At 36.8% G+C, this 20,960-nt stretch overlaps 1 protein-coding gene across 1 annotated transcript in view; it reads left to right on the top strand.

Moving 5' to 3' along the window:
* Positions 1-1,355: 1,355 nt before the first annotated feature.
* pla2r1 (phospholipase A2 receptor 1) overlaps positions 1,356-20,960 on the top strand; it is a 31,504-nt gene continuing 11,899 nt past the window's right edge. The window contains exons 1-20 of the mRNA XM_016526129.1: positions 1,356-1,775; positions 4,359-4,745; positions 5,982-6,155; positions 6,751-6,915; positions 7,727-7,840; positions 8,025-8,171; positions 9,712-9,900; positions 10,019-10,176; positions 10,500-10,610; positions 12,794-12,906; positions 13,886-14,055; positions 14,532-14,740; positions 14,912-15,057; positions 16,940-17,024; positions 17,204-17,336; positions 17,572-17,607; positions 17,700-17,860; positions 18,434-18,489; positions 18,813-18,910; positions 18,986-19,122. Coding sequence (XP_016381615.1) covers positions 1,622-1,775; positions 4,359-4,745; positions 5,982-6,155; positions 6,751-6,915; positions 7,727-7,840; positions 8,025-8,171; positions 9,712-9,900; positions 10,019-10,176; positions 10,500-10,610; positions 12,794-12,906; positions 13,886-14,055; positions 14,532-14,740; positions 14,912-15,057; positions 16,940-17,024; positions 17,204-17,336; positions 17,572-17,607; positions 17,700-17,860; positions 18,434-18,489; positions 18,813-18,910; positions 18,986-19,122 — 2,943 coding nt within the window. The 5' untranslated portion in view covers positions 1,356-1,621. The remainder of the gene's footprint in view (positions 1,776-4,358; positions 4,746-5,981; positions 6,156-6,750; positions 6,916-7,726; positions 7,841-8,024; positions 8,172-9,711; positions 9,901-10,018; positions 10,177-10,499; positions 10,611-12,793; positions 12,907-13,885; positions 14,056-14,531; positions 14,741-14,911; positions 15,058-16,939; positions 17,025-17,203; positions 17,337-17,571; positions 17,608-17,699; positions 17,861-18,433; positions 18,490-18,812; positions 18,911-18,985; positions 19,123-20,960) is intronic.

The raw sequence follows: 20,960 nt of genomic DNA, 5'->3' as shown, positions 1-20,960 counted from the left end.
ATATTTTTGAATGAGCGTTTGCGCTGTTTACTTTCACTTTCGATTTCGCGATCACAGGCACTCTGTGTAAAGGGAGCACATCTTACAAGATCAGATATTTGTCAATGAGCTCAGGATCTGTTGAGCAGCAAATACTCCAGCATGGTCTTGTCAGTCATCTCTCCTTATTCTCGACCTGAGACCAGTCAAATTTGACTCCTGCAGCTGTTGTTGGATGCAGGGTTGCCAAGTCTGCGTTTTTTCCACAGAATTGGGCTACTTTTAAACTGTTGCCATGGGTTGATTTTCCCAAGTGGGTTAAAAGTTTAAAATATTGCATAAATTGCATTTGACCGAAATGCTTGTATCACTCCTTTAAACATTCTAATATTGTGTATAATTTTGGCGCATCAGGGAGCCGCTCTCAAGATGCGTGTATTTACATATTTTTGAATGAGCGTTTGCGCTGTTTACTTTCACTTTCGATTTCGCGATCACACGCACTCTGTGTAAAGGGAGCATATCTTACAAGATCAGATATTTGTCAATGAGCTCAGAATCTGTTAAGCGTATACTCCAGCATGGTCTTGTCAGTCATCTCTCCTTATTCTTGACCTGTGATCAGTCAAAGCTGACTCCGGTAGCTCTTGTTGGATGCAGGGTTGCCAAGTCCGCATTTTTTCCACAGAATTGGGCTACTTTTAAACTGTTGCCATGGGTTGATATTCCCAAGTGGGTTAAATGATTGAAATGTTGCATAAATTACCTTTGACTGAAATGCTTGTATTGAAACATGTTGCATTTTACCTATGATAAAACTTTCATGGACTTCTACATTAACTGTTCCCTCCTGGAAAACTTTCATGCCCAGCTCAATCCAAGCAGCTGAGTCCTTAATATTTTCAAGAAACGGCTGAAAACACATCTCTTTCATCTTCATTTGACCCTCTAACTCTAGCACTCTCTATTCTAATGCTACTTCTAATTTTATCTGCATGTTTTTTTTAATTAAAATCTAACATTTGCACTCTGTATTCTATTTCTATTCTAACTAGCCTACTTGTTTTTTTTTTATAAAGAAAAAAGAGCCTCTAACACTAGCATTCTCTATTCTTTCTACTTATTTTCTTTTTATTTATTATAAACAATGACCTTCTAACATTAGCATTATCTATTATTTTTCTGTTCTATTGACTTGTTTTGTTTTTATTTTAAAATTACCCTCTAACAGCATTCCCTATTCTTTTTCTATTCTTTCTACATGTTTTCTTTTTATTTATTATAAAAACAAAATAAGCAACAACAAAAAAAAACCTTGCTACGTATACTGTTAGGTGAACCCCGCCCCCTACTGTTCTCTTTTTGGAAAACTAAAATATGGTCACCCTATTATTGCCATACTTTGGCTACTTTCTTGCTAAATATTAAGCAAGCGACGCGAGTCACCGGGAATCTAGAACGCATCTGACTGCAAGCGTTCGAATTTGGTCGCGTCGCGTTCAGAGCAGACGGGCTGTAAGAGGAGAGGAATATTTTGCCCTTTACTGCCCTGAGACCGGTGACGTAGAGAATCCCCAAAACTTGCGGAAAGTGTGGAGAAAAACAGGCTGCAGTCTATGCGGCGCGCTCATCTCCAGTGAAAATGCGAGGATACATTCAAACTCATCGTATTCGCTTCCATGAAGCGCTTTATGTCCTTTATATGTTGTGTTATGTCAGTAATTTAGCTTGTGCTGCTGCGGAAGTGTCGGACAAAACTGAAGTTTGGAACAAAACTCAGCTTCTCGAACTGTACAGTAAGTGCAATCGGCCTGCGCGACACATCTGTATTCATGAAACGATACTTTCCTCGGTGGCATGAGCGCGTGGGTTTGGTCAGGATCAAGAGTTTGTCGTGTAGATGAAGTGATCTGCAGATTACATTAGTATGTAGAGCGCATAGTCCAGCTCTTCTCTGGGTGGTGTGTCATTCCTTGTCTGAGATCATCCTGCACAGACTATTATTTCAGTCTCATACGGGAGAGTAAGCTAAATACGTTTAGTAATGCGTTTTAAAGACTTACACAACTGCTGCCCTTGTCTAAGGGAAAGTTTTCTGCACACAAAATAACCGATAGGCGGATGCTCATCACATGATACAACAGTTCGGAAACAACTGTAAAAAGTACATTTTGGACTAAGGAACTAAAGAATATTTTCAGTGAAGGTTTGTTTTTGTACAGGCATATACCTCAAAGACTTGGACAAAAAAAAATGACTGACTTTTTCAAAAAAGTTATTGAACATTTGTTGACCTTTGGGACATGACACAGACTGAGTATGTTTGTCACAATGAAATCTGCCTCCTCAGCTAAATGTAAATGGTTAAACAATTATGACATAGACCAACTTATGAAGCTGCAGAACTGACAGGAAACAACATGACAAAGATGTTAAATTATTGGTCTGGCCACCGTAGCGATAAATTAATGATGTGACAACTTGCCCCAGTATAATTTAACATACAACCCTTTGTAAATAACAGTTCAACTTTTCAGTTAACATCTACCTTTATTATATAGGTAACCTTGGCTGAATATAGTGTAGGTTTTAATATTTATATAACATTTAAAATACAAAACCACTGCTAGAAAAATATAAAAATTTTAAAATAAAAATGAAATATAAATTAAAAATAAATACAAATAAATGAGTAAATGTACATATAACTTTTTGTTGATAACACAGTTCAACTTTTCAGTTAACATCTAACATCATTATATAGGTGAAACTTATTGACTGTATATAGTGTTGTTTTATTATTTATTTAACATTTAGCATACAAAACCACTGCTTTTAAAACAAAGTTTTTAATTAAAATCTATCTATCACTATAGATGAACAGAGTGATCAAGAGGCTCGATTCTATATTTCTTTTCTTTAAGTAATGAACAATCAATTTGGCAATCAATTAATCAATGAAATTTGGCATGTTGTCCACATTTTCCCTTAAAGCCTAAAATTGAACAAATCTTGCAGATTATACAGTATACTGCATGACTTCTCCTCTAATAGTCAGATAATAATCAAATAATCAGAATGTCACAAGTATGTCCCCCACTGAAGGACACAGTGGGTTTCTGAAGTTCGTCCAACAGCCTGATTCGCTATATCCCAGTGCATTTACATTTACATTCATGCATTTGGCAGATTCTTTACTCCAAAGTGACTAGCACTGCATTACAGTTATGCATTTATCATTATGTGCGTCACTTGGGAGACAGCATTGTGAGTCACCCAGCTGGTTATAAACAGGGTCAGCTGAGGTCAGCACATACATAAACAGACACCTCAGACCAGTAACAACACGCTCTACATGTCCCATTTGGGTCTTGCAGTTCCAGAGGGTTTTATGATCTCACATAGCAAATAATTAATCTGTCACTGAGATATTTATGGTCGTTGAACACATTCAGTTTCAAGAAGTAGGAGGAATCCAGGTAAAGTAGGACACTTTCACCCAAAAATGAACCTCTATGTGACTTGAACTCTTTTAAAGAGTGTTTCCACTGTTTTTATTCATACAATTAAAGACAATTGGGTTCAAAACAACACTGGAGCCATACTGATTTTCATTGTATGGACAAAAAAAAATCTACAATAATACAACAATCTAATCTTTTCCACTTCAAGAGCATGTAATGATCTTGAGTTGGTATTGTGTGAGGAAGTAAGCCATTTTATTAACATTTTAAAACAGTGCAGATGAAAAATGGTCAGAGTGTGTCATACTTTACTAGTATTCACCCTAGATATCTTAACATATTATTCCCATTCTCAGCATAAGCTAAATAAAAATGTCACTACCAGACAAGAAAATCCTATACTTCCTATACTTTCAAGCATATTCCTGCTTTCAGACATATGGCGAGGATAATGCATAACTTCCCTTTAAAGTTTGACAATACTCTGTGTGTGTTCGACTGGTTGAGAATATCTTTGTCTTTGGCCCGTATCTTCAATTACTCTTTCGTGTCAACCCCCACAAAAGACCCTCAGCTCTGTCGGCTCTGAGAACTCTGAAATATTAAGCCCCATTTTGTGGAGGTGAAACTGGAGATAGCAGCTCTATCTTTCTATCTGTTTGCTGCATAATCAGACCTGTCTGATACCTCAGTGCCTCTGAATCTCCAATATCACTTGCCTTTATAATCTAACATGGCTCTGCATGTAAATGGCTATATAATACCCCTAAAGAAAGGCTTTTCCCACTGGTCAAAAAACCCTAGGGCCTCACATCTCCAAGTGTATTAGATACGACAAGAAAATATGCTTTAGCTTGGTCAATTTGAAACCTGCCATGTATACCATTGTTGTGCATCTGTGTTTGTGTGACTCAGATAAAGGTGTTTTCCGGTTGGAGAGTATATCGCAGAAGCTTTGCCTCTCAGCGGACACGTCCGGTCTATCTCTGACCAGCTGTGACCCCCCGTCTGCCACCCTGCTTTGGAAATGGGTGTCCCGGCACCGTCTCTACAATCTGGGCACCAATCGATGTCTTGGGATCAATGCGACCAAGATGCTGCAGCCTGATGTGGGCGTCTTTGAGTGTGACGTTTCCCTCCCAACCATGTGGTGGCGCTGTGGAAGCAGCATGTTATATAGTGCGATGAATAATAAGCTAACGGTGGTGGACTCCAAAGTGGTGGTGAGGAAGACCACATCAGTGCATCAGTGGAGGATTTACGGTGCGGCCGGTGAAGGGCCATGCGCTTACCCATATGAAGGCAAGATGTCTTCAGACACATTTTTTAAAACTGGGATTAGCGACAAATACAAGTGTCCTTGATAAAGCAGAAGTAAAAATCTAGTTTAAAAGCCTGGTCACACTAAGAACGGTAACTGTAAAGATTACTATAATGATAACTATATTAACGCCCACACCAACGGATGATAACGTTCTGTTTATTATAAGCGTGCCTGCCACTTTAAATGTTTGAGCTCTTTGAAATCAAATGGATTCTGATTGGCTATTTTATGGCCAACAAATGTTGTCATTAAAAAATTGGTTCATTTTACAACATATAAACACATAGCATCTAGCCCCAATAAAAATGACAACTTGCCCCAACCTGATATTTATGAAAGATGATAAATATTGTTATATAATAACTCTGCGTCCAGTTTTTAAAACACAGACAGATTAGCTGGAAAAAAATCTTTCTGAAAGTGATTCCAACAAAATCGTCCCTGTTTCATTATCGTTATTGCTGTGGTGTGAACCTTATTATTCTTATAGCAGTAGAACAATAATTAAAACTTTATAGTTATAGTTAAAATTATAGTTATCATCCTTGGTGTGAATGGCCCTATGTGCCAAGTTTTAGACTTGCACTCTTTGTATTTGTGTTGATTTCATATGGTTTTGAAAAACTTTTATTTAGTTTTCATGAAAAGTTTCAATTGAATGACAAATTAAAAAATGTAACCATCACATAAAAAGTAATATATTTTTCATAACATATATATAATTGATATAATATCTTATATATGAAAAACATTACATTCTTACATTTTGAGTACATGTGAATGTACACATCTTAATCATTAATTTGATTAAAATATAAATTTATATAATATATTTTGTAAATCACAATATATATATATATATATATATATATATATATTTGAGCCAAATCATATAGATTTTACAATCTTTTTGATATTTTAAGAGACTTACTAACCTTTACCAGTGGTCCTCTCTATGATATTTCCTGTTTTATGTTTTTGTCCTCCATTATTCCAGGTGTTGGTCACACCACATTACTTAAAACTTAAACTTACCAAAGCTAAACTTCAGTCAACCTGCTCTCTAGATATCTGTATTGATGACTGAAGTCCCATTTTGGTTGACAACTTTAAAGTATTGCATTCAGTGGATTGTTTGATGAGGTTTATTTGATGTGGCTGCAGTCATACAGCTTCTGCTTGTTCTATAACTGTTGTTTTCGTGATGTTGACAGACATCCACACGTTACAAGGAAACTCCCGTGGGATGACCTGCTCCATACCCTTCAAATACAACAATAAATGGTTCTGGGATTGTACCTCTGAGGGCAGAGAGGACCGTCACCTCTGGTGTGCCACCACTAACCGCTATGATCAAGATGAGAAATGGGGCTTCTGCCCTAATCCAGGTAAAGTCACATATTAAGTAGTTGAAATAGGACATTTTTACTTTTCTGTACACTACCGTTCAAAAGATTGGGGATTTTATGTAGTTCTATTCAGGGCTGAAGTTGATCAAAAGTGACAGTAAAGACATTTACAGAAGATTTCTATTTTAAACAAATGCTGTTTCTTTCTATTCTATTCACCAAACAATTGTGAAAAATGTATTACCATTTCCACACAAAAAAAAATCCAGTACAACTCTTTTCAACAGTGATCATAATCAGAAATGTTTCTTGAGCATCAGCATATTAGAATGATATCTGAAGGATCATGTGACACTGAAGACTGGAGTAATGATGCTGAAAATTCAGCTTTGCATCACAGAAATAAATTACATTTTAAAATACATTAACATAGAAAACAGTCGTTTTAAATTTCAATAATATTTGACAATATTACTGTTTTTAAAAAACATTCAAAAACATGTTCACATTAACATGTTCACAAGCATAAAAAAAAATACAGATCTCAAACTCTGGAACAGTAGTGTACTGTATATTGAGTATATACTATCTAACTAAAGGAACCAAACAGAGCCTGTCTATGTGTTTTCTCCAGTGTCAGACTGCAATGAATTCTGGGAGAACCATCCAGAGCTGAATGCCTGTTATCAGTTTAACTTGTACTCCATCCTCACCTGGAGTCAAGCTCTTACTTCCTGTCAAGCACAGGGTGGGAGTCTTCTGTCCATCACACAGTCCAGTGAACAGAGCTATATCATAGGTATACACACGCTCAAATGTTTGCACTAAAAGATCTTTTGAAATCTTTCCTTTGTATTTCTTTGCTGACATGTTGCTAATGCTGGTTTGGTGCTGGTATAACTAGATAACCAGCATAGCCGTTGTGTTTGCCAGCTAAATTTAGCTGCTGGAGATGATCTCATGAGCATGGTGTCACTGGTGAAGCTGTTGCCAGTTAATAAATAAACTTACCTCTTACCTCTTTGTCACTGTAACTGTGAATTTTCTTTTTTTTTCTGTGATACACGAAAGAAAATCTTTGGCTAAATGGCCAAGCTTCTGTTTTCCATTGAAGGATATTAGAAATTACATTTCCGGTCAAAAGTTTGGAATAATTAAGACTTTTAAATGTTTTTTGATAGAAGCCTCTTATGCTCACCAAGGCTGCATATATATATATAATGTAGCGTTGGTTTAAAAACAGAATTATTTCAGTGTATATGGTTAGTTATACTGTCTAGCTCTCAAAAAGTATCAAAAAGTAGTCCATGTCACTACTATATACCCAATCTTCTGAAACTATAAGATACATTTAATAGTCATATGGACACCTTTTATGGTGCTTTTGTTTGTCTTGTACACTCCAAAGAGAAAGGAAAACTTGAAATCGCATCATATGACCCCTTTAATAGTATCTTGTTGTTTCTTTTTATGTAGTCCAGGGATTGTTACTAAAGAGTTTGTTTGAACATTTTATAACCTGGATGTTTTAGAAAGTCATGAATTTACATAGACATGGTTTCATGGAAGTATTTCATTGATGTGTCACTGTTGTTGTTGTGTTCCACCAGGAAGACTCTTAGATATGGGTGTGATGGTCTGGATTGGATTAAACCATCTCAGTCAACACGGGGGATGGCAGTGGTCTGATGGATCTCCTTTGGCTCTTGTCAGTTATACCGCAGGTACTTCGGCTTATGTTATTAGGCAGAAGAGTTGTTCTTCATGGGCAGTATTACCTATTAAAGGGATATTATTAAAGTTTTTTTGTTTAACAGAAGTTAGAAATCAAGTTTGGAACAACTTGAGGGTGAGTATGTATTTCCTTTAAATACCCTATTCACTGTTTGTTCATCTCTTCCTGTCCAGATCTGACCTCCACGCCGGTGCAGGAGAACCAGCAGTGTGGGGTGTTTAACTCCACGCTGGATTCCTGGCAGAGTCTGTCCTGTGAGTCAGCCTTGCCTTACATCTGCAAGAAAACCACCAAACACAACCGGAATGCCGAGCCGCTTGGTAAAGAGATGACTGATCTGACTGGTCATTCATTTTTCCCTTTCATTAATCCAGCTTTTTTGTCCGTCCATCCAACCGTTTCTAATAGCTCTTTGTCATTTCCTCTAACATGTCTGACTTTTCCCAGACTCTCCATTCCCCTGGTTTTCTCGAGTCTGGTCTAGTTTAAGCTTCAGCCCCAGCATATAACAGCCAGTATTACGTAAAACGTGTGTCATTTTCCAGCGCTGGAATGAGTCCGCTGTCAGATACAGACTAGTGACTATTGTTTCCATGATGGTCAGCATTGACTGTGATTGGTTTGAAAGAGAAGAATGTGGGCATGTCCTGAGTTTTGCTCAAATGCACAACAGCTGTGTCCCATCTAGAGTTTGAACTCCTGGCCCTGGATATCAAAACCACACAAACACACAGATTCTCACAGTGTGTGTGTAAATATAGAAATGGCCGGGGTCATCAGCAACAATATAAGAAGACTAGGATTGGCTTGATACTATAAAGTTGGCTTGATTGAAATCAATACCTATTTTTAAATATATTTTTAAATATAGAACCAATAGTTTTTGATTAAAAAAAAAAAAATTTAAATTGGGTCTGGTCAGTAGTAGTGTTTTTTTTTTAAATTGGTGTTTTTATTGCAGGACAAATATACAAAGAACCTTTTAGAATTTCTACTTCTTCAAGAGCGATTCACATAATGCTAAGGACTTTCATTCAAACACTTTTTTCCATTACTATATCACAAAATAAATAGTTTTATTTCTTTTTAGACAAAATAGTATAGAATTTTGATTTCAGCAATTTAATTATAACCAGAAAATAATTATTGATTTTTCAGTACTGGACAGAAATGTATTATTGGTGCAGCCCTATTTTGTATTCATTCATTCCCCAAATTTCATAAAAAACTAACACTTTTGTTCAGCTAGGATACATTAAATTGATCAGAAGTGACAGTAAATGCATTTAAAATGTTTTTAAAAAATGTTTTTAAACTGCTTCTCTTGAACTTTCTATATTCATCAAAGAATAACTTATAATCTTTTTATTGGTATTTAACCAGATAAATACAAAAGGGTACATTCAATGAAAAGTAAAAAATTACAGCAGTCTCAGTTTAACCAACCCTCCCACTAATATAATATATTATATTATATTATATTATATTATAACCAGTTACCCACACCATGTATATAAAGGGAAGGAAGAAAGAAAATAATACAAATAAATTAAAATATTAATAAAAAGAGGAAAAAATCTACATGACAAAAATTATAAACAAACAAACAAAGAAACATTCCTCTCTTCAAAATGTATCTTCCGTCTTCCCATTAGGTGTTGTTGAGAGTCAGTTACAGCATATCAGCACTGGGATAGGAGAACAGAGTAAATCTTTAATGTGATCTAAGAAAGCTTTCCAGGTCTTATGGAAAGAATTGAGGCAGTCTTAAACAACCTCAAACTTAAACAGCAGTCTGAACTGCAGTATTTACTTTTAAAAATAATTTTTAAATCTTCTTTCTGTCTATTTGTATACAAGATGACTGGCAATATAAGGAGACGATTTGTCCTGATGGTTGGTTGGACCACAATGGGTTTTGTTACCGGTGCGTGGAGGAGAAGTCGAGCTGGGACAGCTCTTCTAGCGCATGCAAAGCTCTTGAGGCAGAACTGGTCAGCATCCACTCCCTCTCCCAACAGGAACTACTACTGAAACTGCTCTCCAATGGTTGGCTGAATTTCATACTAAAGTGAAATGAAATTTCATCGTTTTTAGAATAGTTTTTCGCATTATAGTGTAATTTACTGAAGTTACAGTGATAACAATATGTTATTGGTTATTTCAGGATCCAACTCTAAGGTGTGGATCGGCTTGCATAAGGAGGCCAAACTTTCAACAGTCCAGTGGTCTGACGGCTCTCCCGTCACATTCACATCCTGGTACTCTCAGGAGCCTTCCCATTGCCATGGCGACAAACGAATCTGCGTTACCGCGGACTGGAAGGTGAGATCAGAGGTCGGAGATCAGATTAATGTCACAGGGCATTACTCATAGACCGAGCATACAGTATGTGGTCAGAAAGCAAGCACATGTCCAGAATCACCCCATAAATCAGACAGCAGCTGTGTGCAAGTTGAAAACGGTTAGATCTGATTTCAGAGACAGTCACTGCATGAAAGCTTTACCCTGGGTAATCCGATGCACAGTCACCCGTTAGTCACAGCAGTAAACCAGCGGTCTAGGCGTCCACCAGGTCACATGACAGATCTGACCTTTTTGAACTTTCCTCTGTACTTGATGAGGGATTAATTGTGAGTGTGTTTTAGGAAGGCAGATGGCAATTTGAAGATTGCGAAGAGCAGCATGCAGCAATCTGTAAGGCAAGAGGCCTTGTTCCCCAGCATCCTACTGGAGAATGGGATGAAGGATGTTCAGAGGTGAGAGCGTACTTCAACACACACATAATGATACATTTCGGTGAGGAGAAATGAAATTATAAATCCAATGGCAGTCTTGTTGAATTAAAATAAGAAAGTAACAAAATACATTTTAAAGATCATAAAGTAATTTTTGCTTATGTTTTGGTAGCAAATGCAACAGTGACACATTTTTCATGTGTCTGATATTTTCTGTAGGCTGTTTAGAATCAGAGCTATTGATGTCGATCAGTGTTATTGTTAACTAAAACTATAACTATTAAAAATCATTTATGGTAATTGAAATAAAGCTGAAATAAAATATAAATACATTATTTGTATTTATGGCAACTAACCAAAATAAATACCTTTAAGTTGAATTTTTTCTAAAATTACTCAAATAAATAAATTCAAATTCAACAAACTCATTTTTTCCTGTTTATTTTTATTTATTTATTTATTTATTTATTTGTTGCATGATTAATTGATAAAGTGACCTGCTATTATGTAGAATAAAGTAAACATCACCACACTAATATGATTGAAGTTCAAATTTCAAAATAAAAGTGCAGCAAGAACAAAAAATGAAAGTTCCCCAGTACAGTTGCAAACACACATTTACCATGTCATTCAAAATACATTGCGTGAGAAACATATGAATAAAATGCAGTGATTCAGTGGAGGTCTTAAAAAACTTCAGTACCAAACTGCTTTTTCCCGTCTCATTACCGCACTCTCTTTTTTCCTGCATTTCTGATTGGTTGTGCTTGAGATGGGCTTTGTGTGGGGGTGAGGAGGGCAGACAAGGCCGTGTGTCTGAAGGATGGAGCGGCCGTCAGCGAGGGTGAGAGCAGGTCATGCCCCGAGAACAACGGACTGATTCAGATCTGTTCTGTCGCTCTGTTCCTGCTTTTACTGGCTTTGTAAAAAGTCGGCTGCGAGAAGGACAAACGTGACGTTTATTGCCAAACATAGAAAGGGTACTTTTCAGAGATGCACACGTGCTAGTGCACGGTCATGTATGTGGCACACCCACACTTACTCAGCTTGTACTGTATGCAAAGGACAACCGTTTACTTCTGCTGAAATGGTTTTACATTGTACTGAAGGCAAAAGTGTGTAAATGGTGAAGATTTTAAATACATGCACTTTCCTTTTAACCTAAAATCTTGATCTTGATTAAAGTTCAGAGTTGGCCATCAGCTACCTGATTTTGTCAGTTTGTAGCTGTTAAAATGCTTGTTTCAGTCTGGTCTAGGTTATATGAAGGACACCGAAGTAAAGCCATTGAACTCAGGGTTAATTGAGGGCAGGTGTGAAAACAGCCAGATGCCACTAGAGAATTACAGCTAAAGCTGCATCCCAAATTGCCTGCTTATACAATGAACTATGCACTATTTACTATGAGTGACTAAATCATACCTGACTATAAGTGTCAAAATTGCATTTTTGAGAGAGAAAAAACACAGATGGGTTGCATTTATTACTACATTCAGAAATAATGTAAATAAAAATAAATCTTAAGTAAAAATGAAATGTTTACAAACATTACAAACACTGTAAAAATGTATTTTAGTTGCCCTCACTCCACAAATCCTTTAAATGTAACTGTATCCAGAACAGAACTGGAATTGAAAAGAGGTATTAAACCAATAGAAATTCTAGAGGCGTTCATTATGAACAGCATTTATGATAAATGCCAAGACTAAACTAATTTAAGCAAAACTAAAACTACCGGCATCATGTGGGAAATGTGCTATATAAATAAACTTGGGCTCACGTACTGCTCTAATTCAGCACGAATGCAATTGTGTGCGCTTTGAGCATGTTTTGTGTGCTTGAAGTTAATTGCTCTTTGGAATATACTTTAAGTGGCAGCACGTTTCAAATGATAAAAAAAAAACAGTGAAAGTATATTACGGAAAATATGGTAGAAGTATTTGGTTTAATATTTTAGAGAAATATGATACACTACACTAATTACTAATTCCTGTACACTGCTTACTTTGTAGTGCACACTAAATGACATATAAATCCTATACTACAAACCATAACAATCTGATTTTTTGAGGAAAAGCTGGTTTATCTGTTTCAGCATGGTAATATTTTTCTTTCAAGTCTTCGTCCTTTTATATTAATAATGTATCTGTATGTCAGTTAAAGCCTTGCAGCATCTGTTTTCATTGTGTTGTGTGTATATGCAGGGCTGGAGAAGGAAGGACAACTGGTGTTATAAAATCACAGATCAGGAGCAGACGTTTGAGGAAGCAGTGAAAGGATATTACTGCAGATCTCCTCTTGTTACTGTAGAAAGCAGGTATGTCAAAAATGCCAGAATGGTGTTTTGTTGGTATTAATCAGAGAAAGCAGTGACTGTGAATGTTGACAGAATGTTGACAGCCAGACATATCGTTTGGTGTTTAGTCTCATCTGCCTCAGAATCTTCAAGGAGCGTTTTGGCAAAGCTCAGTCTGACTGCATGTGCTTGCTTACATGCTTGTTTCTTGTGCTGTGGCAGCATTAGAACCAAAAAAAATACAAAGCATCAATTATACAACTGTAACTAGTTTGGTAATTGAATGCAATAGTTGTCACAAAGCAAGGCCAGACACAACAGATAAGTGCAAAACAGGATGGTTTATTGACTTGGTAAGTGGATGACTGGAATAGGTGAGTTAAAGGCAGGTGAATGTCAACACAGTGAATGGTTCCAGGGTGCTTATCTGAGTTCTGATGGAGAGGATCGTATGCCAGTTACGTTGGAGATCGTGGAGCCGTTTCCACGGAGTCGTTGGAGGATCGTGGGAGGAACAGCAGGTAATTCGTTCTAGGAGATTTTGGGCAGAGGGAGTCCAGAGTAGTTCGTAGGAGTGAACGGTAGACCGGACAGTGAGTGGCTGTGCTGTGTGTGTATTTGTAGTGTGGCTTGATTGGTGACAGCAGGTGCGGGTGATCAGAACTCAGGTGACTGTGATCGGGTAATTATCCTGGATGGTGACTGAAGTGACTGTGATGACTCCCTGACAATAGTATGGTAACTGAATAATAAAACATGAAATATGAAACTACCTAGTATACACTACCTTTCAAAAGTAAGAAGTCTCTCATGCTCTTTCTTAAAAATACAGTAAAAACTGTAATATTGGGAAATATTATTGCAATTTAAAAGAACTGTTTTCTATTTTCATATGTTTTACATTTACATTTTTTCAAATGTAATTTATTCCTGTGATGCAACATCATCATCTCCAGTCTTCAGTGTCACATGATCGGAGTGTGTGGTTTCTCTTCGGCAGGTTTGAGCAGACCTTTCTAAATAGCCTGATCAGTGAAATGGGAGGCTCTCAGTCCCGATTCTACTGGACAGCTCTGCAGGACCAGAACAGAACTGGCGAGTACCGCTGGCTGACTCAGAATGACTCGTCGGCACGCCTCACCTACACCAACTGGAACCGACACCAGCCAGGTAAGTCCTTAAAGGGATAGTTCACCCAAAAATGGAAATTATGTCATCAGTTTCTCACCCTTAAGTTGTTCCAAACCTGTGTAATTTACTTTCTTTACAAAAGAGATTATTCTGAAGAATGTTGGCAAGCAAACAGTTTCTGGTAGCTATTGACTTCCATACTGTGAAAAAAATACTACACTCTAAAAAATGCTGGGTTAAATATAACCCAGCATTTTTTAGAGTGTATGGAAGTCAGTGGCTACCAGCAATTGTTTGGTTACCAACATTCTTCAGAATATCTTCTTTTGTGTTTAACAGAATAAATACATTTATACAGGTTTGGAACCACTTGAGGGTGAGTAAATGATGACAGGTTTTTCATTTTTGGGTGAACTATCCCTTTAAAACACTTACCACCATAAACCTGGGCTAGCAGGCGCAAGCAGACTGAAAGCTCTTCATTTAATGAATCATCTCTCTCCCTCTGTCTGCAGTGATTGGAGGAGGGTGTGTGGTGATGTCTGGAGGTCAAGCTCTAGGTCACTGGGAGGTGAAAAATTGTCATTCCTTTAAGGCCCTGGCTGTGTGCAAACAGGAAGTTAGTGGTAACCATGACACCCTGATGCCTGTGCCACACATAGATATGAATGCACAATGTCCGACAGGATGGGAGAGCCGCAAAGGCCTGTCTCACTGTTACAAGGTAGTACAGAGAGTATATAATCATATACCCATTATTGAGAGTCACTGTACGCACTCATAATCTTGTTTTGAATTTGATATATTTTACCCATTGATTAATTATTATTCAGTCTGTTCCTGCCGTTCATGTCTGTTGGATCATGTTCTGAATGTTTGTTTGTTTGTTGTTTAGGTGTATCACAGTGAGAAGATCCTGATGCATCGCACCTGGACTGAGGCTCAGTTCTTCTGCCGGGCCTTGGGTGCTGATCTGGCCAGTTTCCATCACTATGAAGATCAGGCTTTTGTCAAAAAGCTCCTCTTCGTGATGTTCCAAAGGTTGGTTTACATGTTTTCCCACCACAAGTGGGGGTTTATACACTACTGTTCACTACTGGTCGGTAAGATTTTTTTTGCTTTTGAAAGAAGTCTCTTATGCTCACCAAGGTTGCATTTATTTGGTCAAAAAAACAGTAAACAGTAATATTGTGAAATATTATTACAATTTCAAATAACTTTTTTGTACAATATATTTATTTTGTTGAAACCATGATACATTTTTTCCTATTATTTAGAGATGCACTAATATGAAATTTCTCAGCCGATACCGATAGCTGATTATTCCGAATGATATCTGCCGATGCCGATAATCTCTCACAACCAAGTGGCAACCTCCCCGTCTCTCTCCTGAACTGCAATTCATCAACTGGCTCCAAAAGGGAGTCAGTCCCATAGACTCCCAATGTTAAAATGCCCAACTTTACAGCAGAAAAAAATATGTTTACAAGTGGTTTTGGTCTATATAGCTAATTTTGCCCTTCATGACAACAGTGAGGGGGGGGAATTTTTTTATAACTCATCCGTTTAAATTATATTAAGCCTTAAAGTTCTGCATAATTAAGGGCGTGGCCACTTGAGTGACAGGTGGATTGCCGCTGCTGTCACCACCGTCGAGCTAGGGGCGTGGTTTCAGCAACCAGCTCCCGCCTCTTTGCCCATTTTCGATTATACGGGAGTGACGCGTGGCGATGTGCTGCCAAGATGGCGACGGCCGGCTCCGCCAACTTTGAGCTTCAAAAATGCTCTTCAGAAACTATGGGTGACGTCACGGACACTACGTCCATGTTTTTATACAGTCTTTGCTCCCAACTAATGCTGCAAACTACACAGGGTACATTAGAGGTTAAAATGAACAACAACACTATTATAGTCAATGAAATTTTTTTCAGATCTAAATCTAAATTTAGATCTAAATAATATTTTTCAGATATAAAAACACCCTCAAATAAAAACTTTTGTATACAACTCAATTGCACATAAGGTAGTTTTCATAAAGAACTTGCCTACATGACAGATTTATTAAAACATACATATATATTGAACAGTAAATAAGCTCCCTCTAGTGTTTTTTATTGCTAACTAACGTACTGTGAACACTGGATAACTTTCCTGAGGTAAATGCAATTATGACATATTGTTATGACATATTGCTGTTTTATTTGACATCTTTCTTTTGGTTAAAACACTGATTGAGCGATTATATGAGACATGATACATGTCGGACGGTAAGTTGTAGGCTACTGTATCTTTGAATATACCTTCTGAAGTTCATTCATGTTAATTTTGTGCAAATTGAATTAAAGTGTTAGGGCATTGACAGGAAATAATCAGCCCTTATCATCAGCTGTTTTTAAACAATCGGCTCCATATCACCTGGACTACTAGCGATTACACAATGTCGAGAGACCAACCTGAACGGGAACTTTTGTTTTGGAATTTTCTACAGTCTACACTAAGGTTCACAAGTCTGAGACCACATTGAAAACCTGGAATTCAAAATGTAGTTTAAACCTGGAAGGTAAATCAGAAAGAATTTTTCAGACGTTTTTAAAAAGTTACTATGCAAAATAAATAAATATTTAACTGGTAATGTTTCTAGGTCAAATAAACTAACCAAACTAAATAAGCTGACAAGTGACTTTTGGACCCCACTGTATATCTGTATATATTTGTAAAAATTGGAAAAAACAAAAATAATAATAATAGCCTAATAATAATGAGGTAATTAACAAGTATAATGAATTTAATTTCAATTTTAAGATTAATAATTAATGTTAATTATTTTTATTTCATGTTATTAGTTTATTTTGTCATTAAGAATTTCTTAATTAATGTATTTATTTTTTCTCTCTCCTGCCTTTTCTTTCTTGTATGTTTTCAGTACAGAGGGTCGCTGGTTTTGGGTGGGCTTTACTAAGAGAAACCCTTGGTCTGATGGAGCCTGGGAGTGGTCCGATGGCACACCGGTAAAAATTCATAGAAAAAGAGAAACAAACAAAAAGGCCTGGAAAAGAGAAAGCAGAGAGTCAGATGCTTTGGATATGTTTGAATATATTATCTACATGTAAAATAGAGAGACATGAGATAGTCATGAAAGAACCTGTTCATCAGCTTGTTAAAGTATTGTCATGATGCTATTCTGCAGGTGGTGACATCGTTCATTGAGGATATGAATGAAGTGGACTCTCGGATGTGTGCTGTGTACAGTGACCTCACAAACACTCTCACGCCTCACTCATGCGACTCCAAATATGAATGGATTTGCAAGGTCCCTAGAGGTATGTGTTTTGGCTGTATGGATATAACATGTAATGGAACATTCATTTTCAACTTGCTGAAAAGACCAGCTTAGACATTCCTAAATTTCCACACTGGTTTCAAGGAATATTTTTATTTAATTGTTGTTTTTTTTAATTAGATGTAGTTATGTTGTATGAATTGTGTAAGTCTGTTTGTTGGGGCAAAACAACAAGATTTGTTGAAATGTAGGTATTTGATTTTTGGTTTACTTAGGTGTGGAGTTGGTCAAGCCATACTGGTACAGCGACCGTAAGTACAATGCAGCTAAATACTATAGACTAGAGGCTTATCTTCACTGATGATGTTGATGATGATGACACTCGTTTGTGTTTATGATGCAGAACAAGAGCCGTGGGTGTTTTTCCGTGGAGCTGAATATTACTTTGCCAGTAAGCCGTTTCCCTGGGGGTCCGTCTCCTTTGCCTGTAAGATGATGGGTGCTGATCTGCTCTCTGTTCACTCTAGAGAGGAACTGGACTTCATCAGAGAACACATGATCAAGGTTTTATATGAATTTATTTATGTATTTATGTACACTACCATTCAAAAGTCTGCGCTCGGTACGATTTTTTAAACAAATGAATACTTTTATTCAGCAAGGATGCATTAAATTGATCAAACGTGACAGTAAAGAGATGTATAATATTAAAAAAGTTAATAAATTCTGTTCTTTTGAACTTTTTTGAATTTTTGAAAAACAAAAATATTAAGGAACACAACTGATTTCAACACTGATAATAATAAAGCAGCAAATCAGGATATCAGAATGATTTCTGAAGGATCATGTGACGCTGAAGACTGGAGTGGTGATGCTGAAAAGTCAGCTTTGCATCACAGGAATTACATTTTAAAATATATTAAATAAGAAAATGGTTGTTTGAAATTTTAATACTGTTCACAGCATTTAATTTTTGATTAAATAAATGCAGCCATGGTGAGCATAAGAGACTATCTTAATACCGACCTTAAATTTCTGAACAGTTGTGTGTATGTATATACATAAATACATATGGCAGAATATAATACTTACATGTTTCTATATAATAGAGCATATTTATTTGTGTCTTTGTTGTAGGACTCTGAATATTGGTGGATTGGTTTGTCTGCTAACAGTGGTCACAATGGTCTCAGGTGCCTTTCTTTGACTACCATGATGAGTCTCTTTTACAGTATAATTAGAAAAAACGTTGACTTTTCATTTATTTATTTATTCATTAATAAAGTTGTATATAATAAGTGAAAGATAAAGGCAGAAAATATTTTTTGAATAATTCTTATGATTCTTATTTTTTTAAGTTCAAAATAAACAGTATTTTTGCAATTGCATTTGGTCAACAAATATTACAGAAATCACACAGTTCACCTTTAAGAAAGAAAAAGGAGCACAAGAGGAACATACAATATGAAGCTTCATTTTGGGATTTGTGTGTGTTTTATGTGTTTGCTTTCTGCAGTTGGACTGATGGATCCGCTTTGGATTATGAGAACTGGGAAAATGGTCGATTTTACCGAAAGCCTGGCCAAAACTGCATCCAGATGTCGTCTCAGTCTGGTAAACAATCACTTAAGCACACACAAGTCCATTTTCCAGTATACTCAAACACAGCTTATATACAACGTTGTGCAGGTCAGTGGTCAGCAGGAAGCTGTAAAGATCGACATGGTTACGTGTGCAAGCGCAGAACGGTGTCTTTAGTGGAGGATCCACGCGAACCTCACTATGTCGGCCGCTGCCCAGAAAACTGGTTCTACTATGGACACAAGGTTTATTTATTTATATATGTTTCTTTGTTTTGAGATAATTTTAAGTATTGTATATTTTTTAGGGCTGTCAAATCGATTAATCACATCCAAAATAAAAGTTTGTGTTTACATAATATATGTGTGTGTACTGTGTAAATTTATATGTATATATAAATACACACAGACACATGCATATGGCGTGTTAGAACGAGCCATTTTAGGTAGGCGTGGCTGACTCTTAACTTTTATAAAGAATATCTCTTTGGATTTGAGACTTTAGTCTTTGCAACTTAACAGATCTTCTTTATGCAGCAAGAGCTTGTAACACTCCAAAGAGAAAGGAAAAATTGAAATCGCATCATATGACCCCTTTAAGAAATAAATAATAAATCATATATAAATATGAATATACAGTGTATACAGAATATACAGTGGAGATCAAAATTAGAGAATAATCTATAAATACTTTTTCTGAAATATTGTTCATTTTCATCACTCAAAATTTAAGGAATATTAGCTGTTATACTACTAACATGTTTTACAATATAACCAAAGCATTTTGTGGAAAACAGTTATCAAAATTAGAGAACAGTAACCACTGTAGCACAAAAGAAGATTACAACTAAAATTTTGGAGGGTTACAGCTGTCAGGAATTTGCAGTGTGACAGGGAGCATTGTCTTGCATGAAAATTGCAGGCTGATTGGGAGATGCTTGCAGGAGGAGGTTCAAATAAACATTTTCATTCACTCTGCTATGTAGCTGTGTAAGGGCGTGTTCACACTTGGCGTCTTTTTTTGAAGCTGCCAGCGTCTGTTTTACATTATAATCCTTTGGAGTAAACCGTGTTTTCAAAAAAGTCCTGAGCACTTTTTTAAACGCCACCGCTGCCGTCTTTTTCTGCAGCTCAGAGCGTCTTTTCAAGCTGAAAAAAGTTTAACTTTTTAACTGAAAAAAAAAACGCCCTACGTCAAGCGCCTTTTTGACAGCTGACCAATGACAAGCGAGTAGCGAGACCTGTTATTTCCATAACAACATGAACAAGAAAAAATGGAGAAGGTGCCGGTAGATAAACTGATCGTACTAGTTTCGGAGTTATATGATATGAGCACAAAATATTTCGTATAATAATAATGTTTTAATATTTAGTCTAAAATATGCCGCAAACCGTGCATCATCCAACTGGACTAAATTGTTGTAAGCACCATACTGGTTTCTTCCCCGTATAATGTCGTGCACCCCCAAACGTTGTTGTAAACCGACATTCTCTTTCCCGTTAACTTCAAAAGCCAACGCAAGAGCCAATCTCCTCTTTCTCGACATTTTTGCACCACACAGCACTAGGCTACTGTTGCAGCTGTTGCTATAGCAACAAAAGACGCCCTCGGCTGCTATTTGTAATTGTAGCTTTTTTTCACAAAACAAAACGCCCTTGTCAACTTTTTCTTGTCAAAAAAGACACCAAAGTGTGAACATAGCCTAAGAGGCCCAACTCCTGCTGCAGAAAGCATCCCCCAAAGCATGACACTTCCTCCTCCACCTTTCACTGACTTTACACACTCGGGGTTCAGTCTTTCCCCAGTTTGATGCCGAACATAATGTTTCTCAGACCCAAGTAAATTAAACTTGCTCTCATCACTAAAGTGAACTTTGGACCAGTTCTCCTCTATCCACACAACATGCTCCTCAGCAAAGGTTAGTCTAGCCTTTTGATTCTTTCTGCTGATGAGAGGCTTGATCACTGCAGAGTGCGCTTTCAGTCCGACTTCTATTAAAGGATTAGTTTTTGTTTGTTTTTTTGAGAAAATGACAGATAGTTTCGCTAGATAAGACCTTTATTCCTCGGCTGGGATCGTGTAT

This window comes from Sinocyclocheilus rhinocerous, unplaced genomic scaffold (genome assembly GCF_001515625.1).
Source record: "Sinocyclocheilus rhinocerous isolate Xijiao unplaced genomic scaffold, SAMN03320098_v1.1 scaffold1595, whole genome shotgun sequence".
In the NCBI taxonomy this organism is placed as follows: Eukaryota; Metazoa; Chordata; class Actinopteri; order Cypriniformes; family Cyprinidae; genus Sinocyclocheilus; species Sinocyclocheilus rhinocerous.
This window is presented reverse-complemented; position numbering and strand designations above follow the sequence as displayed.